At 42.5% G+C, this 27,721-nt stretch overlaps 1 protein-coding gene across 1 annotated transcript; it reads right to left on the bottom strand.

Moving 5' to 3' along the window:
• LOC138739433 (protein shisa-2 homolog) lies at nucleotides 1–27,721 on the bottom strand. Its single transcript, XM_069891462.1, has 2 exons — nucleotides 26,609–27,721; nucleotides 1–2,311 (listed from the first exon to the last, which is right to left on the bottom strand). The coding sequence occupies exons 1-2, from the start codon at nucleotides 26,928–26,930 to the stop codon at nucleotides 1,749–1,751; spliced, it is 885 nt and encodes a 294-aa protein (XP_069747563.1). The 5' UTR covers nucleotides 26,931–27,721; the 3' UTR covers nucleotides 1–1,748.

Below are 27,721 nucleotides of genomic sequence, written 5' to 3'. Positions count from 1 at the left end.
TATAACTTTATCTTAAAAGTACATCAATTCCTAGGCAATACAAGTTTAACTGTATTTTAATCTTTTAACACCAATCATGTGATTTAATTTGAAGTTACACTCTTTCAATGTAAGTAATGAATGCATTGTGGGTATAAAAGGAATTTATTACACCTCCCTTACAAAGAGCAACAATTAATCTAACAATCCTGAATTTATTTTGATAAAAACTTTTGAAAAATGACATCATGATCCAAATGCTATCCTTCGGGGGAGTTAAAGATGCCTGTCATTTGTATTGAGCCTTTTAAAAATTTAAGATCTCACAATGCACTTCACAACCAAAGAAGTATTGTTTGATGTATATTCACTGATATAATGTTTGAAACACAGCAGCCAATTTGCTCACAGTAAATCAGTAAGATGTTGATTGAGGAATAGATATTGGACAAATTAATGGAGATTACTGCTCTGCCCTTTGAAATAACATTCAAGATCTCTCACTTCATCTTGTCAAAAATACAGCATCTACAAACATATTGCCTGCTGGAGCGTCAGCTTGGAATTTGTTGTCTCTAGACCGAGAGTTGAACTTGCAACCTATTGAATCAAAGTTTAATGCTTTATGAACAGAGGTGAAGTTTACACAAGTTTAGTACCAACATGGAGTAATTGCATTATTGAAGAAGTACAAGTCATTTGGCATGGTAAATCAATGTACAAGATGTTCCTTCATAGAATCTGTACATGTATTGGTCCAGACATACACCAAAGTGTGTGAATGCTGCAACTTAGATATCAATTTGTTGAACAATTTCAGGTGCTCTCACAATTTTGATTGCTTTTGGAATTCTTTTAAATATTTTTTGAGAACTTTAGACAGTATTTAGGTAGCTGCACTCTTAAAGCTACACTGATGAAAACGAACAGCACAATGTCTGGATAGGTTGTGTTTAATTGGAATTAGTCATGGACATGTTGGTTACAACAAAAGAAATGCACAAAGAGCTAACAAATTTCTTAGTTTAGGAAACCGATTTGTGGTCATAATTATGGCATTCACAATTCATTGAATAGTGCCTGCTTTTTTTTAAGAATTAATCATAATTCTGTTAAAGAAATTTGGTGTACCCTGGCTGTATTTTTATTTCTTAAGATTTTTTTTTCAATTTTTGAGGCCAAATTGTGTAGGATATTCTAAACATCATAAAATGGCTTATGAGAGAACGGTGTTCAATGAGTGGTTATCACCAACTGAAGTAGTCATCTATCTAATATTATTTTGCAGATTAATTCAAATCTAAACCAAATGATTAACAAAGCAATAATTCAGGCTTCTGTATAATCTTGCAATAATCAATAGAACAGGATTCACTGCAGAGACTACCGTATCTATCAATGACACAATATTAACCATGTCATTCCAGTTTTCAATGGGATAGAAATCACCAGTGGGCAGCAGTGACCTGTGTATTCACAAAATATAGTTTGGCCATTAAGTAACAATGACAAATGAACAACATTAACATCGATTGCAGACTTACAACCAGGAACTCGTTAGCTTCCTTAAGCACTCAGAGCTGTCAAAAGGTACGATCGAAAGTGGAACAAATTCTATAAACACATTTTTCACACTTTTTTTTTTTAAATTTCATTTGAAAAAAAATTGACAAACTAATTGCTTACAAAAGTCACAACCCATGTTGTTTCTCAATACAAATAGCTAACCCCCTCGTTGCAGTTTTACAAAAAAATACACCGGCACTTTTCTATACAGTTACTGTTGTATACACCATCTGTTCAGTATTTGCATTGCCATGAGGAAAGGCAGTCTGCATTTGTCTATAACCATTCTGCAATCCGTCCATGTAAGGAGGTGTGAGGGTCATTGCTAAAGAGTCGTGCTGAACTGCAAATCCCAGATACTGAGGGTGTAAAAACTGGGCTTGATGTTGCATTATCTGTGGACCCTGCTGGCAATTCATCACCGAGAAGTTAGGTGGCATGTTCAAGTATATGTTATTCATTGGCCCTTCGGCTGGGAGGCAACAGTTTGTCTGTGTTCTGAGAGGGGGCCCTCTGCCCCCCGAGTTGGCACTGGAGCTGGAGCTGGCAGCAGTGCTGGATTGCCGTGATGAAGAGCCTCTGGGATTGCCAGAGCTCGAGATCATAGGGATAGATTCCATCAGCCGATTTCCTGCCGGGGCTCGGTTCTGCTGGGGCTCTTGTTTGGGCTTGAGGCATTTGCAGCAACAGGCTGCGACGAACGAGGCTATGATGATAAAGGCCACAAATACTGAGCCAACAATGAGGAAAGGCACGTAGATTGGCACTGGAGAGAGAGAGGAAAAGAAACATACCACGTTACCATTGTCAAACAGCATGGAAACAGGCCCTTCTGCACAACCAAACTGTACCATCCACACTCACCTTACCTACCTGTGCTTGGCCCATATTAATCGAAACCCATTCTATCCAAATATCCATATAATCTTTCTCATACATTGCAATAGATACTGCCTCAACCACCTCCTCAGGCCCATTCCATATATTCACCACCCTCTGTGTAAAACAAGTTACTCCTCAGGTTCCTGTTAAATCTCTTTCTTCCCCCGCCCGCCACTGATTTCCCTACTCAGAGCAAAAGGCTCTCTGCGTTCAACTGATCCATCCATGTCACAAGTGTAAATTATGGGAGAAGAAAACAACAACTTGCATTTATATTGTGTTTTCAAAACCATAAACTGTACATTGTGGTTCAAGGGATAATATCAAAAGTAATTCAAAATATTCAGACAAAAAGCCAAAATCTAACTCATTATGGGGACAGTTTAACAGCAAATGAGTAGAGTGAGAATGCCAGAGATAAGGGCCTTGGAGCTGAAGGCACACCCAAAAGTGTAGACGTCATTAAAATCAGGATATTCAAGAGACCAGCACTGGAAGAATGTGTATATAACTGAGGATATTAACCAAAGAGAGAGGGGGAGAGTCATGGAGGGACTGTTTAATACAAAGGTTTTAGTCAGTCAGCCAACAGTGGGGTAATTGATGGTGTCAGGCAACAAAGCTTTGGAATGACTTCAATTTTAGATCGGGTCAAATGTGGAAGGGTGGACAGGAATAAGTTGGAATAGTTAAGTCCAGAGATTGCAAAGGCAAAGAGGAGAGTGTTAGTGACAGAGAAAGCAAGGCAGGGACACAGTCAGGTGACATAGCAAAGTGGAAGACCTCTTCATGATAGCAGGGATAGATGGTCAGAATTCACTTGGGGCAAATATCACACCATGGCTGTAATGAGAATGCTGTTCAGCTTTTGAAAGAGAATTAAACCATTGTGCAGAGTGCAACTTTGGACATAGCTAAAGCAACTAACATAGGTCAAATAGACACCACATTCTACTGGTGTGCGTTTATATGCTTGGTAATAAAATTAACTAGAAGTATGGATACAAGTTTATATAAACATCAAAATATTACAGAGGATCAAATGCTCTCTACAATGGGGGGGAAAAAAACAGTACAAGGTTCAGCTAGACAAGCAGAGAAGTCACAAAATTCAGCATTTGATTTTGCTGCAATTCATCGAAAAAGTACTATCTAGGGCAGCAACAACTCCTGGATGCCTAGTGAATGGTTTCACTGTGCGGCGTTCTGTTGGCGGGACACCAAAACAGGCTCTTCAGCTCAATAGGTCTGTACTCCACATGATCCTCCAACTACCCCTCTCCTCCTGGTCCTAGGTCAACCATTTTAAAAATTATTTTATTTAAATTTGCATATATTTTTGAAAATTTGGAGCCTGTATACCATATTTAGTTCTCAAATTACATGTAATTTTCTCCAAGGGGATAAAGCTTTGAATTTCTGCATCCCAACTTCCCAAACCCAAAATATGAATCTGACTTTCAGGTCACTGCAATACACTTCCTTGCAATCACTAATGCTATTTCAACAAATTGTATATTTGATACATTGATCGCTTCAACTTGGGTCTAGTTCCTTCTATATTTCTGATTTTTGTGGAAATACAATGCCTGCATCTTGTTCTAAAAAAATCCTCGTCCACTCAAAAAGTCTTTACCTTGGAACATAACCAAGTTGAATGCAAGAAAGTTCTGATCTCTTCGCCACATCTAAAACATTGATCTGATAAATCCAATTTAATTCTATTCAATTTTTGTGGTTTCAAATATAGCTGATGTAAAAAATTATGTTGAACTAATCTAGACTTTACATTAATAATATGTCATACAATCTCGACATAGATCTGATCATCTTTGCTCATCAATTGTAATATTCAAATCCAGCTCTCACCTCTATCTAGATTTATGGACTCACTGTTTAGTAGTACCTGTTAGCAATAAAAGATGCATTACAGAAGTAAATTTCTTAGTCTTTTCCTTCCTGATGAGAATTTACACCTCACTGCAAGCAGATAACAGCATCGTTGGACCTAACCTTTCCCTCAAATATCCTCTCAATTGAAAATAACAAAAAAGTATTTATTAGTTATTCTATATTTATTCCTTAGTTGTTCAAATGACATCAATTGGCCTCTGGGTGTATAATATTAATTAGTATTATACACTTAGCACAAAAAAATATTTAGGTATTGTAATGGCTTTAGACGCAGAAAAGGCATTCGATAGATTGGAGTGGGACTTTTTGTTCAAAGTCTTGGATAAATTCATGTCAATAATAATTTAAAACATTGAATTATTTGTCATTACTCAAAAATGTTGAAAAAGATTTTTTTTTAATGGATGATTTTACCTATAACTTTAGTAGGAAGGGTTAATGGTGTTAAGATGAATATATCCCCAAGAATACAATACTTTTTTTCCAAACCTTACCTATATTATTATCTCAAAATATTTTCCAAGAATTAAATAAACATGTAAGGAAATTTCTTTAGAAAGGTAAAATGTCTAGAGTTGCTATAGAAAGATTAACATGGAAATATGAATTGGGAGGCCTACAGCTTCCTAATTTTAAGCAGCTCAAATGAGATTTCTTACTTTTTTTTGAAGAAGCAGGAAATCCAACTTGGGTTAAAGTAGAGTTGGATAAAATAGGAGATAGATTAGCAGAGGAATTTATACACAAATGGAATTCAAAATTAATGATTGGTGTTAATGAAACACCATTGTTGAAACACTTGATTACTGTTTGGAACAGATAAATGAAATAATTGGAATAAAAGGAAGTATGTCGCCCAAAATCCCTCTGATTCAAAATTATCTTGTATCTTTTTCAAAGGATAATCAATTTTTAACTATTTGGCTTTGTAAAGGCATTAAAAATACCATGACTTCAATCTTGAATTGTACATCTTAGGATCTCTTAACTACCTTTCTAATATATTTTGTGGCTTTTCTTATGTCAGATTCTTCATGTGAAACAATATCTCCTCAACTCCTTCATTAGAATCAGAATTTCTTGTCATGAAAATGCGTCACAAAATTTATTGTTTTGCAGCATCAAAGGTGAATTAGTTTTTAAATAAATAAATTAGCACAAAAGAAGAGAAAAGTGGTTCATTCAGAAACCTGAAGGCAGAGGGGAAGAAGCGGTTTTTGTACCATCAGGTGCTAGTTTTCAAACTTGTGTACCTCCTTTTTAATGGTAGCAGTGGGAAGAGGGTGTGGCCTGGGTGCTGGGGGGTCCTTGAGGATAGAGGCTCCTTTCTTGAGACACCACCTCTTATAGAAGTCCTTAAGGGATGAAGATTAAAGCCCATGATGGCATTTGCTGAATTCACAATTCTCTGTAGTCTTTTTTGTGATTGTAGTCTTTTGTGACCACTGACACTGTAGTCAGTTTTACAAAGAGTAAAGAGTTTGTATATTCTCGCCATGTCTGCGTGGGTTTCCTCCGGGTGCTCCAGTTTCCTCCCACCTGTCAAATCATACAGGGATTGTAGCTTAATTGGGTGTAATTGAGCACATGGGTTCGTAGGCCTGTTACAGGCTGAATGTAAAGATTTAAAATTTTTAAACTTTTCCTGTCCTGTGCTTAGGCACCTCCATACCAGATAGTGATGCAACCACTCTCCATGGTACACCTGTAGAAATTTCCAAGAATCTTTGGTGACATAGCAAATCTCCTCAAACTCCTCGTGACATATAGCCACTGGTGTCCCCTCTTCATGCACACGGTCAGGCCTTTCCTCCACTCCCACCTGAGACACCTGTTGTTCCCCTCTCTGTCCACATGGTCGGGTCATCTTTAAATGGCTCGTATGTCGGCTGTTTAAAATCACATGCAGTCCACAGGAGTTTGCCATTCCCGACAATCACCAAGTCTTCCAACGTACTTATTACATTGTTACTTACAGGTAGGTTGGTTCCTGTGGCTATGGGTTCAAGTTGCAGTAGTTCTAAATGGGAATATCGGATGATTTTCGTCAGAGTTACACGCAAAGACTCACCACTGTGCCATTCCCCCCCCAATAAACTAGTGGTTGGCATTACTCAAGGTACAACCAAGGTGATGGAAAAGAAGGAAAAAAGAGCAAACCAGGTATTCTCCTCTTGCTAGAATCTGTTGCTTATCATCCAATGTTAAAAGGCTCCAATAATGTATGTGGTATGGTATTTCCTATGGTTTAGTTTACGGCTGATTTATTAAAATAAAAATCATCTCAAGAAAGCATAATTATTTCAGAATTAATCAAACATGTAAACAAATGTTAGACAAGATTTATTTGTTAGGAAAACCATTTCTGATGTTTGAGGAATTGATCAACTCCGTAGTGAATACAATTTGATGAGAAGTTTATATTCTGCAAACTGCAAATAAGATTCTGCACATTCATTACGATAGAGCAGGGAATTTATGACAGTGGTCCCACTTTATCAGCGGGCTATACCATATGCATTACACTGAATCCATCTCATCAATGTACTGTTCAGACCTATTGCATCAATGTACTGATTGCACTGAAGTGAAACATGAAAATCTGTAGACATTGATTATAGTTAAAATACAGAAATGCTGGAGAAACTCAACCAGTCTCACAAGGTCCATACGAGTTAAGATTATATTAGTGATGTAAAACATTTCTGTGAAATGTATTACATTGGTTCCATTGCATCATTGGACTGCAGAGAACCCACTAAACTGGTTATATTTCAATTAACTTGAAGATTACAATGAATTACATCTGATCTCTGTAACCCTTTGAGGTTATTTTCTTGATGATTTTGGCAGCTGCTCTTGAGCACGGACAATATTTTTTTATGTTTTTTTTATATTTTGACTTCCTTTTCCTTCCCTTTTGGCCTGACCACCATTCCTCCATTCCCACCTGTGCCATCTGTTGTCACTCCATATCCCACCTTTATCTCCTGATACCATCAGCTCTCTTAAAGCCTTCTGTTAAACCACACATGAATTCCTTTACAATGAGGCCTAGCAAGCCAAAGGCTCTTATGATACGCTCTAAAGCAGTGGTTTTCAAACTTTTTTTGCACTCGCATACCACCTTAAGTAATCCCTTACTGATCATAGAGCACCTTTGGCATACGGGTTGCTTAAGGTGGTATGCGAGTGCAAAGAAAAGGTTTGAAAACCACTGTTTTAATTGTACCTATTTGGCTCGTCATGTGCATGGTTTCATAACTCCAAAGGAAATGGGCCAATGACAACTTTTCTCAAGCAAAATATTTCAGTAACAATTGGGTCTAGAGCAGTGATTCTCAACCTTCCCTTCCCATTCACATACCTCCTTAAGTAATCCCTTACTAATCACAAAGCACCTATGGCACAGGGATTACAAGATGGTGTGTGAGTGGAAAGGAAAAGTTTGAAAAAATCGTTGGTCTAAAGGAACCATTAAGGATTGAAAAAAGCGGCAAGTCCAAACCATCCCCCTCTCATTCCTTGCTGACTTCCCACTTTAACACTTCCTCAAACCAGCATCCCAGCCACAATGGACTCAGGTACAGGTTGAGCCACTCCCTGGCCTGCTTTCCTTTACCCGTTTGATCTCGTCATCACTGTAAATGATCACATTAATATGTTTGCTTGATTGAATTTTGATATCCATTAGGCTTCATGCCTAATTGAAGGTTCCCTCTCTGGATTTTTTCACAACTTTTCCAGCCAGACACAGTGGCAGTGAGTCTCCTCCCCAAGTCATTCCTATCCATTTTTCCCCCCTCCTCTAAATCCTGACACCCACCCCTGCGCCAACATTGTCCATCCACAGCCTCGTTCACTGCCAAATCAAGGGCACTTGTAAATTAAAGGAGCAACACTCAATTTTACGCCTGGGCACTCTTCAACAGAAGACATCAACAAGACCATTCCGTTTTCCATCCCTTCCTTATCCTTCTCTTTTCTTTCCTCTTCCCTCACCATTCACAGAGTCACCCCCCCCCCCTCTTTTATCCACCGATTAGCTTTTCCCTTTGGATGTGCTCCTTCCCCTGCCCCTCCCCTCCACCATTTTATTTAGGTGCCCGTCTACATTTTGCTCATACCTTGATGAAGGGCTCAAGCCCAAAATGTTCATTATGTATCTTTATTTTTGCTTTCTAATATATGCTGTTTCTCCAGCATTGTGTTTTACTTTATTCACTCCATCTGCAGATTTTTGCTTTATCCCTCTCATTTTTCATCATGTTCGGAGACCTTTGCAGAGTTTCACACTGACTCTTTTTCTCCCCCCTGAATCTTCACTCCCAAGTTCCAATCTTCTGCTCAACCTCTTAATTCTCACCCTGTGAGATTGTAGAAATTAAGACTTTTAACCCACTCTTCATGGCTATGCCCCAGTAAAATTGGGAATCAGGGACAACTCTCCACAGCTGGAATTAACTCAAAGAATGAAGATGGTTGGGGTTGTTGGAGTTCAATCATCTCAGCCCAGACTTCCACTGAACAGAGTCTTAGGCACATTCATTCACTTTGTCAACAACTTCCATCATAAAAAAAGTTTATGCCAAATGTAGAGATACAGTAAAAAGTTTAATTCTGCATGCATGCCAGACAAGTCAACTCATACAGCAGAAAGTGCAATAGTAACAAATAAACAACAGTATTACAATAAGTCATGCAGCTTTTCGCGATAAGTAGAAAAAGCACAGCGACATATAACATCCTGCAGTGTATGGAGAAAAGTACAGTTTTAAACGGTCCAAGGGCATCATCTATTGTCAGTGAGGGATTGGTGTGATAGCAGTAGGAAAGAAACTGTTCTTGAATCAAGCCCAATGGAAGAGGGGAAAAGTGCGGGTGGTATATAGGCCTCCAAATAGTAGTGCAGAGGTGAGGGAAGGCATTAAAAGAGAAATTAGAAAAGCGTGCAATAAGGGAACAGCTGTCATCATGGGAGACTTTAATTTGCATATAGATTGGACTAGTCAAATTGGTAAAATTACAGAGGAGGAGGAATTCCTTGAATGTTTACGGGACAGTTATCTAGACCAATATGTCGAGGAACCAACTCGGGAGCAGGCCATTTTAGATTGGGTATTATGCAATGATAAGGGGCTAATCAGCAATCTTGTTGCGTGAGGCCCTTTGGGTAGGAGCGATCACAATATGATCGAATTCTCATTCGACATGGAGAGTGATGAAATTAAAACCGAGACTAAGGTCCTGAATTTAAATAAAGGGAATTATGATGGTATGAGATGGGAGTTGAGTAAGATTGATTGGGTGGTGTTTATGGGGGAGTTGACTGTGGATAGACAATGGAAAGCATTCACAGATCTAATGGAGAAATTGCAAAAATAGTTTATACCAGTTTGGCATAAAAATAAACCAAAAGTGGTGACTCAACCGTGGATAACAAGGGAAATTAGAGACAGCATTGGGTCCAAAAAGAGAGCATATCAATTGGCCAAAAAAAGTACCGCAACCGAAGACTGGGAGCAGTTCAAGATGCACCAAAGGAGGACAAAGGGATTAATCAAGAGAGCAAAAATAAATTACGAAAATAAGCTTGCGGCAAATATAAATACCGACTGCAAAAGCTTTTATAAATATGTCAAGAGGAAAAGATTGGTGAAATCCAGAGTAGGTCCTTTGCAGACGGAATCAGGGGAATATATAATGGGGAATAAGGAAATGGCAGACCAATTAAATTCTTACTTTAGTTCTGTTTTTACAAGAGAGGATACAAATAACCTCCCAAGGATGTTGCGAAACATAGAGACTAATGCAAGGGAGGAACTGAAAGAAATCAGTATCTCTAAGGACATGGTCTTGGGGAAATTGATGGGATTGAAGGCAGATAAATCCCAAGGGCCTGATAATCTACATCCTAGGGTACTCAAGGAAGTGGCCATTCAGATAGCAGATGCTTTAAGAATTATTTTCCAGAACTCAATAGACTCAGGATCAGTACCCATGGATTGGAGGGTAGCTAATGTTACCCCACTATTTAAAAAGGGGGGTAGAGAAAAAGCGGGGAATTATCAGCCTGTGAGCCTTACATCAGTAGTGGGCAAAATGATGGAATCCATTATTAAGGATGTAATAGCGGAGCATATGACTAGCAGAAAAGGGATCGGACGGAGTCAACATGATTTACAAAAGGTAAATCGTGCTTGACAAATCTATTGGAATTCTTTGAGATGGTGACACGTAAAATAGATGGAGGAGAGCCAGTGGATGTGGTGTACCTGGACTTCCAAAGGCCTTCGATAAGGTCCCGCATAAACGACTGGCTTCCAAAATCAAGGCTCATGGGACTGGGGGCAAAGTATTGATGTGGCTTGAGAACTGGCTGGCAGGTAGAAGACAGAGAGTTGGGATAAATGGCTCGTTTTCTGAGTGGCAGGCGGTGACCAGTGGGGTGCCACAGGGATCTGTACTGGGACCCCAGCTGTTCACAATTTACATTAATGATCTGGATGAGGGGATTGGATGTAATATCTCCAAATTTGCAGATGACACTAAGCTAGGAGGGGTTGTGTGCACGGAAAAGGGGGTCAGGAAGCTCCAGTGTGATTTGGATAAATTGAGGGACTGGGCAGATACATGGCAAATGCACTACAATGTGGATAAATGTGAGGTTATCCACTTTGGTAATACAAACCGGAGGGCAGATTACTATTTGAAAGGCAACAGATTAAGAGATGGGGAAGTGCAGAGAGACCTAGGGGTACTTGTACATCAGACTCTGAAGGCGAGCATGCAAGTACAGCAGGCGGTTAAAAAGGCAAATGGTATGTTGGCCTTCATATCAAGAGGGTTTGAGTATAGGAACAAGGATACCTTACTGCAGCTGTGCAGGGCCTTGGTGAGACCCCACCTGGAGTATTGTGTGCAGTTTTGGTCACCTTATCTAAGGAAGGATGTTCTTGCAATGGAGGGAGTGCAGAGGCGATTCACCAGGCTGATACCTGGAATGGCAGGAGTGACTTATGAGGAAAGATTGCGCAAATTGGGATTGTACTCCCTGGAGTTTAGAAAATTGAGAGGGGATCTCAGAGACATAAAATTCTGGCATGACTGGACAGAATGGATGCAGATGAGATGTTTCCAATGATGGGAAAATCCAGAACCCGGGGCCATGGTTTGAGGATAATAGGCAAACCATTTAGGACCTACATGAGGAGGAATTTCTATACCCAGAGGGTGGTGAATCTGTGGAATTCATTGCCACAGAGGGCAGTGGAGGCAGGTTCATTAAATATATTTAAGAGGGAATTAGATCTATTTCTTCAGTATAAGGGTATTAAAGGTTACGGAGAGAAAGCGGGGACGGGGTACTGAACTTTAAGATCAGCCATGATCTTGTTGAATGGCGGAGCAGGCTCGAAGGGTCGAATGACCTGCTCCTATCTTCTACGTTTCTATGTTTAAGAATGAATGATTTGGGTGGAACAGATCCTCAGAATAATGGATTCCATCATTTTGCCCACTACTGATGTAAGGCTCACAGGCTGATAATTCCCCGCTTTTTCTCTACCCCCCTTTCGCTGACAGCAGAAGGTATAGACAGAGTCAATGGAGGGGAAGTTGGTTTTCAAAATGTCCTGAGCTGTGTTTACCTCTCTCTATGGTTTCTTGCAAGCCTGGGCAGAGCAGTTCCAGTGTTCAGCTATGATGCTTCTGGACAGGAAACTTTCTGTGATGTATCGGTAAATGCTGGTAAGAGACTTGGGGACAAGTTGAATTTCCTCTGGTTTCTGAAAAAGTAAAATCTTTGGTGCACCTTCATGGTTGCAACATCAAAGTGGTTGGACGAGGACAGGTTGTTGGTGATATTTACTCCAAAGAACTTTCAAGTTCACAAGAAGTGGAAATGCTCACAGAAAACTGCAGTGTTAAGCTCCATTACAATAATTAGATAATGAAGGGTTAGTCTGATCAGGGGGCATCATCTTTGTGTCAGACAATAATAAACTCCAAAAGGAGACATACAATGGCAAAACTACTCGTGTCCTTCACCATCAATATTTTGGGGTTCATTTCTGACCTGAAACTTGACAGCTTAGGATGTGTTTTAGCTGCATTCTTCCAGCCATATAAAAACTTTGGTCAAATAGCAAATAACACTGAACAACAATATTTACCACCACCCCCCAAAAAAAAAGTTTGCTTCCTGAGAAATAATTGAGAATTATGATAGACAATTTCAAGATGAACACAAAAAAGTTCATGTTTCCAGTATCACAGGAAGTTGGAGAAACATCAATATTGAATTTAGCAGGTTTAATTGCATAATGATGCTGACACATTGCGTTAGTTCAACTGACCTAAAAAGGTTTGGCTGATTTTGTACTCATTTTTGTTTGTACTCAGCATCTGATGTCCCTCATGTCAGTGTCCAACAACAGTTGGCCAGAATTGATGGATTCCAGTTGCCCCAAAAATACTTTTTCATGGTTGCAATGTCCTGGTGAAACTTTTCCCCAGGTTCGTCAATGACTGCACCAAGATCAACAGGGAAAAAATCCAAATGCGAATGAAGAAAATGAATTTTCAATGATATGTTACATTTCATGGTCTTGCCTGCTTGAAGCACGTTGTCAATCAGCTGGATATAGTTTGGTGCTCTGTAGTTGCCAAGAAAATTCTCGAAATCTTTAACTGCCTTCCAAGTATGCCCAGGCCTAAGGCAACATTTGCCTAGCACCTGCACTGAGTGCATTCCCAAACATACTTTGACTTACTGGGCAATATGCAACTAAATTTAAAAATATGACAAGAAATCAAAAAAATAGGTTATACCTAAAAAAAAAGTATGTGGTAGGAAAATTTTAAGGAGATTTTCATGATCAGCACTCCAAAATCCATAAAATCAGGAAGCAAAATCTTTTTGGTCCAATGTAATTAATTTCTGAACTGCCCAAGACTTCCTGCCATCTACAAAGCACAATTCAGTAATCTAGTGGCAATCCTCTACTTGCATGGATGATTAGCTGCACTAAAACTCTAAACGTCCAGGTCAGTGCAATCCTGTTGATTAACAAACACCCTATTCAGTACCCAAAATACTCTGTTCTTCATGAGAAGACCATAGATACAAGTCTGTACCATCTACAAGATGTACTACAGCAACTCCTCCAGTTTTCTTTGGTGGAACCTCCCAAAACCATGGCCTTCTGTCTAGAACAGTAGTTCTCAACCTCCCACCCCACCCACCCCACATATGCCACCTTAAGTGTTCTACTGTGGTTAGAAAGGGATTACTTAAAGTGATATGTGAGTGGAAAAAAGGTTGAGAATCATTGCCATAAAAGAATTTTAATATTGAACACAAAACTGGAACCACATCCTCTAGAAAAATTGCCCGAGCTACATGGAATGACAGTGAGGAAAGTGGCCTGGCTCAGCAGTGAGAAGTCAACTTTGTCAAAGGTAATGAAATAAGGCAGTCTGGTTTGAGCCAACAAGTTATTCGTAGATTGAAATTTCAGCACAAATTCCATTGTCTGAGTCCATGAGGACTTTCCACTAGGGGGCAAGAGTTGAAGTACAACATAGGCCAAAGTGCCACTGAGCCTGACAAATTCACAATACCTACTACTCTGACAGGGCCCAGTGAAAATGTTCATCGGCCCTTCTGCCATCTGGTCCGGAAATCTGTCACCTGAATCTTTGTTATTGTGCAATAATGTACCATTATTTGCCTGCTCACTACAAAGTTACAGTCAATATTACAGATTCAACATAATAATCTCAAACAAACTAATCCCAAACTCCCAGTGGTAAAACACAAAAGTCTACAGACCCCATGGATGAGGTACAAACACAATGCTGGAGGAACTCAGCAGGACAAAGACTGTACTTTAAATAGTAAAGATACATAACCAACGTTTTGGGCTTGAGTTCTTTATCAAGGCATGGAAAAATGTTGGCAGATGTCCTGTGACAGAGTATATAGATATGTTTTTGGGAGATAAATTGGGAAAGGTTTGTTGGAGGTTACATACAAACACTAGAACAGATCTTATTTGAAATACTGGAGCTCTGCTAATGCCAGATCGATCAGCTCCACAGCTTTTGCAAGAGCGTTGGAGAGTGTTCAAGAGACTTCACTAATGGATTTTTGTCTTGTCTGGAGATGTTCCAAGAGGGTCATGTGGTTTTGCAAGGTGGGAGGGGGAGAAGAGAGAGAGAGAAAAACGTTGGCAAGCTTGTGGAAAGTATCCTTTGGAAGACAGCCTGCTTCATGCAAGAGGAAAGGACTGGCTGTCTAATGTTTCACTTGGAATAAGAGAAACAAAAAGGAACTTTCTAGTGACCTGGAACAAAGAGGTTATCATCTGGATAACCTTGAAGGGGCAAGTTTCATCAGCAAGACACTGGAGTGGCTGATGGAAGAACATCAGTTGTGGATGTCCTAGAACAACAAATCTCTTTGAAAACCGACAAGAACCTTCCTGAGTGGTAACCATTTACCTTTCAAGCACCAAAGTCTGATGAACTTTATAAATGTTAAATTCTGTGCACAGTATAAGAATTGCCTGCAACCAGTGAATTTGGAGGAATGAGATGTGAGATTGGACTGTGAACCAAAGAACTTTTCTGAACTTACACACACATTAAATATACGTGCGCTTAGAATTAGAGTGGGGGGGGGGTTAAGTTACGTTAAGTTAAAGTGTGATTCTATTTTCATGTTTAAAGATCATTAAAAGCAACTTTTGGTTAAGTAACCGTTGGTCTTGGTGAATATCTGTTGCTGCTGGGTTTATGGGTCCTCTGGGCTCGTAACAGTCTAAACAAAATGGTTGGGGGGGGTGGGTGGGAGACATGAACCCAAAAGCAGGAGGTAATTGGTGGATAAGGGAGAGAGGGTACAGCAGTAAGCAGGGGGAGGAGGGATGGCTCTGTGAACAGAGATGGAAGGGGATGGAGAGCTAAGGGAAAGGGAAGGGGAAAGGGAAGGGAGAATGGAGAGTCAGTGATGACTGGTAACAAAACATTCTCCACCCTTAACACTGGTGCCCAACAAGGCTTTATACTCAGCTCCCTTCTGTACTCCCTGAGCATTCATTGACTTTGTTGCTAAACACCACTCAAACTCCACCTGCAAATATTCAAATGAAATAGTCATAGGTTGGACCTTAAATATTGACAACATGGAATATAGAAGAAAAACAGTGAATTAGTGGATTGGTGGCAGAACAACAAGCTCTGCCTCAATGACAACAAGCCTAAGGAGCTGATCATAATATTCCAGAAGAGGAAGGAACTCTCTCTTATCTGCGTCAATGACATTACAGAGGAAATAGTAGACAGCTTTGTTCTCAGATGCAAATATCTCCAACAGCCTGTGTTGGTCCAACAATGTTGACACAAAGGCCAAGAAAGCACACCAGCCCCCCTCCTTCCAAAGAAGCCTCTGGACATTTGGCATTTCCCTTGTGCCCCTCAACAACTTATGAATACATGATCAAAAGTGTCCTTTCAGGATGCAAAACTATTGTGGTATGGAAATTGTCTGCCCAACATTACATGAAACTGTAGAATTGTGAACTACACAAACCTCCCTCCCCTCCATCGACTTCCCACTGCCTCGGAAAAACAGCCAACCTATTAAAGAACTCCTCTCATCTTCTTCTCCCAGTGCTATCAGACTCTTGGGGAAAAAAAAATCTCCAACAACAATGTTGTCGTTGCTTTGTTCTAACTGTCCTGTCTCTGTGGCTCTCCATCCTGCACTATGTATGGTTTGACTAACTAGACAACTCACAATAATAAACTTTTCACCACTGTACCTCACTCGATGTGACAATAACGTTGAGCTTCGCAGTGATGCTGTAGATAAATAAATTTGAAATGCAAGACAGTGTGGGCCCACACAACACTGATGTTGTCTGGGGATAGATCTGGGAAGAATGTACAGTTGCCAAATGGTTGCAACACAATAGAAAAGGATGTCTCATTGCTGCAGTAGAATACATTTCCTAGAGGCCTCTAACTCAAGCAAAGAGCTTTCACACAAATGACAGAACACCTGGAGCTTCTGGTCTCTGTCATCTGTTATTGAACTTACTTTATTTTCTCATGTCCGGAGAGATGCCCTAAACTCTAATCATAAAGTAACTCTAGCAGTTAGAGTAATGGACACGACTCCTTAAAATTAGTTTATAATCAAACTGCAGTAGCTATTTTTAACATTTTATCATTGAGAAAAAAAATTATTATTTTTTTTTAAAACTATTTACAATAAATTATTTTCACTTGGCATTTGCTGGTCTCCTCACATCCTTAGTGTCATATCTATGCATTTCCATCACTGTACATTTTTACACTCATTTTCTATTTGCCACCTCTGTGGCACTTTATAGTTACATACCCTCTGTTGTTTGAGGGGGCGTTCCCCTCAGTCTCAGCCTTTCATTGCTCCAGAACAGGACTCTAGACTGTGGTTCTTCCCATAGCGCTCTTGCACTGAATGTGCAGCCTCAGTGCGTTCCACATCATGTACTCCTGCAGACTGGAATGTGCCAGTCAGAACCATTCCCACACCAACATCTCCATGTGCCAAAAGGTTTCAGGCAGTCCTTCACCAAGATGTTTTTCTGTACGTCGGGCTCTTTATGCATTCCCAGGAACAGTCCTAAAGTTAGAAAGCCCTCGGTCTCATTGCTGTGGGGATGAACCATAACAAAGACCCTTGGATTTTCTTCACATCCCTCAGTGAATGTGCTTTCACAAAGAGGTGGACGATTGTCTTCACACCACCAGTCATCTAGGGAACAATGTGCATTGTGGGTGATGTTCCTATAGTACAGGAAGGATCTGACTGGTGTGACAGAGTATTTAAAGATGGCTTGGGAGGAAATGTTAGAGCAGCTTGCACACACACATTTTAAAAAACACTGAATATTTGCAGGACTTTTGCAGAATGCTTTTTGCAGGAGGCAAAAAAGTATCAACAGCAGCTTGCCTGGGAGAGCATGTGATCTTTGCAGGAAGAGGAGAACTGTTTTGCTCTCAGACAGGGAGGGTGTGAAACAGAGGGAGAGGAGACAGAAATCAGTTCCAGAGGGACAAGCTGGCAAACTTTGGAAGACTGCCTGGTCAAAGGAGAAGACTGGCGGACTGAAAGGTGACCTGAAAGAAAGAGGATCATCTGGAGAACCCTGAAGGGGGCACGTTTCATCAGCAAGACTGATTGAGAAGGAATCAGTGGATATCCTGGAAAAGGAATCTCTCTGAAAACCAACAAGAACCCTGCTGAGTGGTAACCATTTGTTAAGCACCAAAGACTAGTGAACTTTGTTAATGCTAACTTCTGTGCACAGTACAAGAATTGCCTGCAACCAGTGAGATAGGACTGTGATCTAGAACTTTTCTAATCTTAAATATGCATTACACACATTTGCGCTTAGTATTAGAGGGGGGAATTAAGTAGTTAGGTAGGTTAAGTAGTAAGTTAGAGTTTAATTCTGTTTTCTTGTTCAATTATAATTAAAAACTTTTCTTTAAGTAACCCTGTGTTGTGGAGCATATCTATTGCTGCTGGTTTTGGGGGTCCTCTGGACTCCGTAACACTGGGAAGACTTCTCTCCCCAGCAACCAAGCCAAATCCTGGTGTTTGTTCATGAGTATTGGTAATGATCAGGACAATCTGCACAGGAAACCACCCCACCATGTCCACTGAGTCATTGTCCCTCAGTGTTTGCAGGAAGTTCCATGCTGACCACCGTCTGATTGACTTGTGGTCAAAGGTGTTTGTCTGGAAAAGCATTTTCATGAAGGAAAGGTGGTGTGGCTGATGGGACATTGTATAACAATGGAGCCAGGCCTATCCTTTGCAACACCTGGGGCAGGTAGAACCTTAGCATATAGTGGCACCTAGTGCCCACATAACTAGTGCCCTAGTTCCACACACAGATTAATGCAGCCGCACATGAAAGTGGTCATCAAGATGAGGGCAACATTAAGTACATTCTTGCCCCCATTATCTTGCAACTTGTACATGACAACCCTTCAGACCCTTTCCAGTTTGGATCCTCATTGGAACTGGAAGACTGCTCTGGTGATGACACTTGATCACCAGGTTCTTCCCTGCTATCGAGAGGGAGTGCCATGTCCACAAACTCAATTTCTGGTGGATCTCTGATTTTGTTGCACGCCTTGGCCCCTACAAACCAGATCCCCAGTGCCTTCATGTTGTCAGACCTGACTGCAAAGGGGATGGTGGACTGGTCAGGCCAGTTACCCAAGATCATTGCCTCACTAATCTGGTTTATCTGGAACCCAATGCAGAGTCAAACTGGCCACAGATGCTGATTAGTCTGCACTCCTCAGTCTAACAGAAGACTGCAACATCGTTCATGTGCAGGAGACTTTGACCTGCGGGCATCCACTACCTGGCAACTTAACACCCCATGCCTTAGTCTTTCCTAATTGATTCACACAACACTGGAGAAAGCAAGCAACTCTGCCTGAAATAATTTGAGGAAACTTATCAGTTTTCCACTCATTGATTTGGACTGTGCTACGGATATCCTGTAGACCAGTTTCATCCAATTTGGGATTCCCTCCCCAAAGTCCATTTTGGAGAACATGTACATGTGTAGTATCCAGTTGAAAGCCTTCTCCTGGTCTAAGCTGACCAGCAGGTTTTCTCTCCCATGAAAGTGATGGTATCTCTGAGCAGCACAAGGCTGTCAGAGATTTTCCTGCCCACAACCATGCAGATTTGGTCTCGGTGCAAAACCTGTCCCAGGACAAGCTTGACACAATTGGTGACTCCATCCTTGCCGTGGCTGCACCGCCGACTGCGCATGTACAACTCAGCTGGTAAGCAGTCACTTCCGGAGGTTTTCCTCATCCCAAAATAATGGATGGGGTCAGTCAGCTCCCCAGGGTAATTGGCTGCTCAAGACTCTCCTGCTTGCTAACTTCTTATTGCCAGTGCATTGAAAGCAACACATTTTGAACAGGCTCTGGCATGGAGACCTGCTTCTCCACACAAGTTACAGCACTTAGTGTAGTGGCCCTCCTACTTGCAGTTCTTACCAATGACTTCCCTACATTGGGCTGCCAAATGGACAGGGTTGTTTTAGTTTCAGCACACCCTACGGTATCCAGCGTAGACCAAGTTCCCATAGTTCCCTCCAATGGCAAAAATGTAAGGGGTGTGTTGATTATGGCCCATTTGCTATACTCTCAGCTTCACTTTCACTTGGCATTTGCTGGTTCAGATTGCAAACATGTCTTTGATGTCCACACAAGTACCAGTCCCTTTGTCACATTGGTCCAGCAGTTATGTGGGTTGAACATGTGGATGGTTTTCATTCCTTCTGCTTTGGAAGGGTGTGCCTTGAATAGCGAGACTGGAGCCACATTCCCTTCTCCTGGAAGGCCCAGAATGTCCTCTGCCAGCCTGCCAGGTTTTGAATGCCACATCAAAGAGACCATCATTTGCAGCATCCTGGAGACTATAGATGACCTTCACCTCAAATTTGCAGCATTCCATCAGGACCTTCCTGACAAAGAGTACCTTCACCATCACCCAGACAGTGTTACAGATTCTTTACCCTCCCAAGGAGTTTGTTGTTGTGGCCATCCTGGTGAGACTAATGGAGGTGGTCAACTGTTAAAAAGGGTATTAGATTGATCCCCCAGTCTGCACTGGTAGGCCAGGTCACACGAGACCATCTCTTTTGCTCCCTTGGTCCTTTCAGTCATCTTCCTCGTTACCACTTCCTTCTTTCTTAAAGAGGCACCTTCTCACTGATCCAGTTGATCAGCTCACAATAGGTGAGCTGCACTTGATCTTAGCCAATAGGCCGAGAAGCGATTACATGATGCTGCTTCACTCAAGTGGCTGATCAATCTAAATTTTCATGCTCTGTTAGTAAAGTGGATCTGGAGTCAGCAATACACTTCATGCAAAGTCCCACACATCCAGCACTATTTTCAAAACACAATGAGGTGGGAATAACTTGTAAACCCAGCCTTCAAAGTGCTTTGTAAATAATACTGCATTTACAATTACATTGTCTTATCACATTGAAATATCAGAACTGCTTCACACACAATGGACTTTTAGATGCAAGGACTTTGATACCATGGCTCACAAACAGAAATAAGACAAATAATCTGTTTATTTATCAATGAAATGGCCGGAAGGAAAAGAATCCTAGAAATTGGATCAATTTGCATATATTTTTCTTACAGAATTTGCTTGTAAAAACAATTTTATCCAAATTATCACACTTAGAAACATTTGCAGGTGAAATTTTGGAAGTGGTTGGCTCTCCACCATCAATGTCCTGCGCACTGCATCTGACTGCCTCACGTCAATGTTCAGGATTACAGAAACAAGGTACCTGTTGCAAGAGGAGAGGACCTCACCAATTAGCTTTATTTTACATTAATGCATGGCATGTATGATTTTTCTCCATTCAATATAGAAATGGCATCTGGTGCTTCCATCTGAACTAAATGAAATACAAATATTGCTTTCACTTGTAGACTGATCACTATCCCAGATTTGTATGGTTTTCCAGCAAACAAAAATCATGTACCTGGGGTTAGCGCTCAACAACAAAGTACTCAAACGTGTTAACCCACAGGGTGGGTGGGTATCAATCTCTTCCACCTGGAACTGATAAACTGAAGTTTTACAGAATAAATGTATATACATGTTATGTGTTTCATATTCTGATACAAAGTTTGAAACAAACACACAAGGCTAAGGTAGAAATTGAAATATCATAAACATTATTAATGTTCATTAGATTTTAAATACTTTCTCAGATAATTCATCTGTATATAAATGTCTTTAATTTAGAGGCTGGATATCCACTAAGCAATAATTATGGCTTTGTTTATCATTAAAAAACCCTCACATCTCATGAAATAAAGCACAATATTTTTAGGATGTGCATTTTACAAGGAGAACAATACACAATGTGACATTTTTTAATCACTTTGCTAATTTGAGAAAGCTATGTCAATTATGGTCTTCCTTTCCCTTATCAAACCTTCAGTATTCTTTCCAGTTTTCTGGAACTTGCTGTCCTTGCCTTTCACACTTGAAAGAAACATGTTGGCCCTCACACTTGTTATTTCATTTGGAAAAGACAACCTCTATGTAGATTTACCTGCAAATCGTTCCTCCCTTCCTAGGTTTTCCATCAAAATAGGCCATTCACAATTCAGACAGTTGATTTTTGAATTTGCTTATCCTTTTCCATAACTAGTTTCCAAGTTTATGGTCATTATTCCCAAAGTTCTCACCCACTGCAACTTTGCCCAGCTTCATTTCCTGGAATTAGTATTGCCCCATTCCAAGCAGAACTGATTATATACTGGCACAAAAAGTTCTCCAGGATGCACTTGAAAAATTTAACAACATCCAACTGCTTCATACCAAGGTGATCCCAGAAAAGCTGAAATCCTTTGCTACAACAACTCAATTTACTTTTACATCTCTGTGATTTACTTTAACTGCAAATACACTAATTTACCTTCTAACATTTGGGAAGCTTGTAGCATAATCCTAGTAATGTACTCACTGGTGTTTTACTTCCAAAGTCCTTACTCAAAGAACATTTTTAGACTCCTCTCTTTCTGCTGCAGCATTCATCTCCCTGATCAATAAGCCAAATACATATTGAAGATATGTATCTGTACCTTGGCTTGATATTAACAGTGAGAAAGCCAAGTAACTGGTAACTGCAACAAAGTTGCCAGAACTGAAGTATCTTGGAGTTACCAACAGAAAAACAAAAATAAAGTTCAGTTCAAATGCTTTGGACTGACAGATTTACATTATAGCGCCACGATGGACATTCCTTCCTATTTGCTGTGAAATAATAAATCCTTTTTATGGTCTGTAGATTCGTGGATCTTTTTAGACATGTCGACATGGGGAACTGAAGCACTGGCAACTGTATACTCTGAACTTTACAAGGGGTTGGTGATGACACCTTTTCATTGCACCAGTTAGACTGGACTTGGAACCAGTTCCCAAAAAGTAAAACAAATCTCTACAAACACCATTCATCATCCAATCATTTATTTACAAGGTCTTGGTTCATTTTAAAATTATTTAGAAGAACTTAGTCCTCATTTATAAGTTGCTTACCCCAGCATTTATAATGAAGTTTATAAACCAGCAAGATGAAATTACTTTCATCCTTCATGAAAGGATTGTAAAGAAAAAAAAAAGTTTGTAATTTATTTTTGCTCCAAACTCCAAAGTTGAACTATTATTACTGTGTGGCGATGCACGATTTCAACAGCAATCTGGCCATGCTTCATATGCGCAGTCGGCGGTGCAGCCACGGCAAGGATGGAGTCATGGGTCCATCTCTTCATCGGGATGCAAGCGCCAGGACGTTAGGGACGGAACAGAGGATGAGCTTAAAGGCTGTAGAGCAGAATTCAAAATAAAGCAGTTGTGATACTTGAGCTCCCAGCCTGTGTCTCAGTCTCTTAGCTGCGCTCGCTTACAAAACACCACATTGGTGACCCCATCGAGTCTCCACGTCCTGAAGACTCGACACAATGGAACAAGCAGCTGTAGGCGCCGTTGCGTTGTGCTCACAATGGCAGGAGACCACAAGCCCTGCCTCATGTTCAAGCAAGCACATCTCGAGCAAATGCCTGAAAGCATTAGACTCCTGTTGGATGACGCAGTGTTCAACAACCCTGCCAGAAAAAGAGAGTTCCAATCTAGATGGTGAATGTTGGGGAGCATCAATATGCAGGTGCTGTCAGGCATATTCATTCCCTGGAAACAATGGGGCCAGCGCCGTTAGTGGCTGCAGCGACTGTGTGACTAAACAGTCTTCTCCACGTCTGGGACAGCATCTCAGGCCGCAGGTTCCTTGTGGACATGGGGGTGGAGATGAGTGTCATTTCCCCTACGGTGTTAGATATGCACTCGAGACCCAACAGCCCTTCACTGCGTGCTGCCAATAACACCACCATCAAAACCTTCAGAAAAAGGTGAATTCCTGTACCTTTCAGCAACACCACATTCCAATGGTTCTTCATGTTCACTTCAGTGGACAAACCTCTGGTAGGTGCAGATTTTGTCTGGGCTTACTCCCTACTTGTCGACCTCCAGGGCAGACGACTAGTCCATGCTGAGACTTTCCATACAGTGCCCCTCGGCAAGTCCAAGAAGCCCTCTGTCCAAACCCAACCCAGCCAGTACAGCCGCCTCCTCACAGAATTTCCCACCATCCTGTGCCCCCAGTTCACGGCAGCCATGGCCTAAGCAGTGTGTCCAACATCATATTGCTACCACTGATCCACCATTGCATTCACAGGCCTGCTGCCTGGTCCCAAACAAACACAGCCTCACCAAGGAAGAGTTCAGGCACATGGAGGAGCTCGGCATCATCTGTCATTCCAATAGCCCTTGGGCCTCACCCCTCCACTTGATGCCCAAGGGCAGCTGGAGACCCTGTGGTAATTACAGATGTCGACACCACAAGGCCATATCCAAGGTTTCACAGCAAACCTCCATGGTGCAAAGCTTTTCTCCAAAGTGGACCTCATCCGGGGATACCATCCAGAAGACAGCTATCATCACCTTGTTTGGCCTGTCGAGTTCTTACACATGCCATTTTGTTTGAACAAAATGCAGCAGACATTCCAGCGCCTCATGGATGCAGTTGGCAGAGATTTGCATTTCTTCCCCCCCCATCTACCTCGACGACATTCTGGTAGCCAGCAACTCAGCTACAAAGCACATGACATCTCTGCCAGCTTTTTACTTTCCTTGCACAGTTCAGCCTCACCATTAACTCAGAGAAGTGCCAGATCGGCCTCACGGAAATAGACTTTCTGGGCCACAAAATTATCACTGCTGGCACCACCCCTTTACTAGGCAAAATGGATGCCATACAATGCTTCACCAGACCGACAACACTGAAGAGCCTGTAGGAGTTCATGGGCATGGTGAATTTCTACAACAGATTCATCCCTGTGGGCTCATCCAAGACACTCGAGTGGACCAATGAGGCTCACAGCGAATTCGAACAGACCAAAGAGGCCCTGGCCCACACAACAATGCTAGTCCACACACACACACACACACACACACACACACACACACACACACACACACACACACACACACACACACACACACACACACACACACACACACACACACACACACACACACACACACACACACACACACACACACACACACACACACACACACACACACACACACACACACACACACACACACACACACACACACACACACACACACACACACACACACACACACACACACACACACACACACACACACACACACACACACACACACACACACACACACACACACACACCCAGCGCCGGGATGTGAGGGGCGGGCTTGAAGGCTTCAGCGCGGAATTCAAAATACTTGAGCTCCCAGTCTGTGGTCTCAGTCTCTTCGCGGTGCTCGCTCACAACCCGCTCCAACTGTTTATTATTAGTAAGGGATGTTATTCAATTACCTCTTGCTTCATCACCCCACTAACCACTTGCAAAAGAGTCAGTAAAACTTTCTCAGGACTTCCCTCTTTAGACATAACAGGTGTTGGACAAATATACCCAAGAATGTCTAATGATTCAAAGCAAAGAGAAACTCTTTTTCAGCATTAAACCGAGGGTCTGTGAACGTAAAAAACTTTCTGGGGGTCTGGGCCATTTGAAACCAAGTGGACAGCTAATATTTTCATTTCAGTTTCTGCAGGCTTCACGGAGATAGCGATTTTGGGACAAGTCACTGAAATTAAACGGAACTCCAGCACCACGATACCCTCCGCCGTTGAAGGAAGAATATCAGAAAGGCAGCAAATCCCGAGCGAGTTCAACTGATCCAGCTGTTTCCCTCCCGAGCCTTTGGGAAGTTATTTATTTTGTCTGCTTTATTTGTTGCATTTTTGAGGCTTGGCTAACTTTCAGTTACTTGGGTGGTCTCAATGTTCACAGTCAATTTCTTTGCAATGACCACTTCTAGCATGAATGGGCACGGCTTATTTTGCGATATTAATCATTTCAAACATTTTATATGGAAGAATAATTGAAAACACAATATCGCAAGACTCGAATCCTTTCTTATAAACAGCGGGTTTCTTTGCAGAAGACTGGAAAAAATAGGAATGTGCAGGCGAAGTGGTCGGCGATAGGATTTGGTCACTTGGTCTCTGCCCCCCCCCGATGGGGCCAGGCGAGGGAGTGCTGCCTCCGCTCCGTCCTTCTCACTGCACATCAGGTGATTGACAGGTCTCCCGCGCTGGAGCCCAGGGCGCACTTGCAGTTTCGCGCTCGAGTTAAAACCATGCGGGCGATCTCTGCTGATTTTATCTGAAGCTTTTCCAGTGCATTGGTCTCTTCAATGCTAAAAAACTAAATGCATTTTTCTTTTACTGAACGCGTCCATACGCGGAGGCAACGACAACCCTGATCTGACGAGAGACGTCCCTCACCTCAAATTCGAACTAACCAAGTTCTACTTATTCCTTGAGCTCTCCGGCCGCTGAAAGGACGGGCCAAGTTCCTCCAGTATTTCGGGGGGTCTTTACTACAGTCACAACGTCTGCAGACTTGTGCTTTCCTTTCCTACCACAGATGCTGCTTGTCTGACTGAGCTCTTGTCGCATTTTTGTTTCTGCAGCGACAACTACTAGACGAGCTCCTTCCCCCCCTCGTGTGTGTGTGTGTGTGCGCGCGCGCGGCGCCACTGGGGCAGCAGAATTCCTGGCCCGCGAAGGTTGAACGCTGACCAGGTTCCGCCACACCCTGGAGAGGAGGCGGAATTGGGAAGTTTGGAGGTTTCGAGTCAAAGCGCCGAACCGACCCTTCGGCCCTTCTCGTACATGCCGACCAAGTTGCCTATTGCACTGCTCCCAAGTCCCTCAACATGCACCTGTCCAAATGGTGTCCCCTCCACAGCTTTCTCTAGTAGCCAGTTTCACCCAAGTTGCTCAGGAGGTCCCCTTTAAAATCGTCGCCTTAAATCTATGCCCTCCAGTTTTAGACTCACTCCACAGATCGACCGACCTCCAGCACAGCAGTAACCATTTCATTACAAAAGATCGGCACTGCCGTTCACGCTCCCACCCCACTTGGCCAAACTCTGGCAAGGTTTCTTTCGCATGCCTTTTGGTTGTAAAGGCACGCTCCTGCCAGCTTTCCCGCAAATGTTGACGGAGCCCGTCCATCGCCTTCTTACCTGCCGAGGAGTTGCCGCCGTCTCTGCCCTCACTGCCGCCCTGGTCGTCGTTGCTTCCCGCCGGCTGATCGTTGTCACAGTGTCCCTGATCGAGCCTGGCCTCGGGGCTGGAGCAGCAGTAACGTAGGGAACAGGAGCCGCAGCAGATGGTGGCCGAGCCCGAGTCGAAGCGCTCGGGACACTGGAAGCCCCCGTGCCAGCTCCCCTGGGAGTCCAGCCAGCCGTGGCAGTACTCACCGTTGGCACTGACGGCAGCCGGGGCCGGCAGCAATGCGCCGAGGACCAGGAGGAGGCGGCTCGGCGACAGCCCGCACCTCCCCATGTTTCGCTTCCCCGCGACCGGCTCAGCCCAAACAATGGAGTGGGCAGAGACACGGCAGTCAGCGCTCCAGCCCACAGACGGGCTGCTTCATCCAAAGTTCTGGGCTCGGGGTGGGGGTGGGGGGGGAAGAAGCTGGTCAGAAGCAGACTTTAAACAACAAATGGAACAACAGGTAGACAGAATTCACGTCCCATTCTCGGCGATGGGCGACCACTCGCCCTTGAATTTCGCGAATGAATTCAATCGTTTCTTGCTTTCACAGTGCCAGTAGGTGAAAAATGTTCCCTTTCCAACATTTCCACGGCTCTCGACCCAGCACCAAACTGGGCGACCTCATGAACACAGGCGTGAGCTTTCAATCCAGTTCTCCAGCCACGGGCTCTCCCTTCGGGACTGTGTTGAGCTTAACTCTCCCCTTCCAAGTCCTAGGATTTGTAATCCTGACGGTGTTAGCAGTGCATTCCCACGGAGGGTCTCTGAATTACATCGATGCTGATGGACGAGATCTGTCTCGACCAAAGATGACCAGGTCCTCCGGACACCGTGAGGTTCTCCATGTGCTTGGCCAAAGCTGCCGGGCGCAGCACAGCTGCTGCGAGAGAATGGCCACTGTTCAGCTGTTGCCACCAAGGTGACCCTCCCGTCAATCGCCCAGAGCCGAAATCCCGGGACCGCTGTCGCTCACAGCCCTTCCAGCCGCCTCCGCACCGTGTTATAGGAGACCCGCACGGGGCTCTGAGTCTGCGCGATCCAACTTGCACGGTCCCGTGGGAAGTGTAGCCAAACTTCAA

Source organism: Narcine bancroftii, chromosome 7 (genome assembly GCF_036971445.1).
Source record: "Narcine bancroftii isolate sNarBan1 chromosome 7, sNarBan1.hap1, whole genome shotgun sequence".
Classification (NCBI taxonomy): Eukaryota; Metazoa; Chordata; class Chondrichthyes; order Torpediniformes; family Narcinidae; genus Narcine; species Narcine bancroftii.
This window is presented reverse-complemented; position numbering and strand designations above follow the sequence as displayed.

Coding starts and splice junctions, on each gene's coding strand:
- LOC138739433 (XM_069891462.1), bottom strand. CDS start 26,930: ATGGGGAGGTGCGGGCTGTCGCCGAGCCGCCTCCTCCTGGTCCTCGGC. Junction 2,312..26,608: donor CGGCGGCAACTCCTCGGCAG/GTAAGAAGGCGA, acceptor CTCTCTCTCCAG/TGCCAATCTACGTGCCTTTC.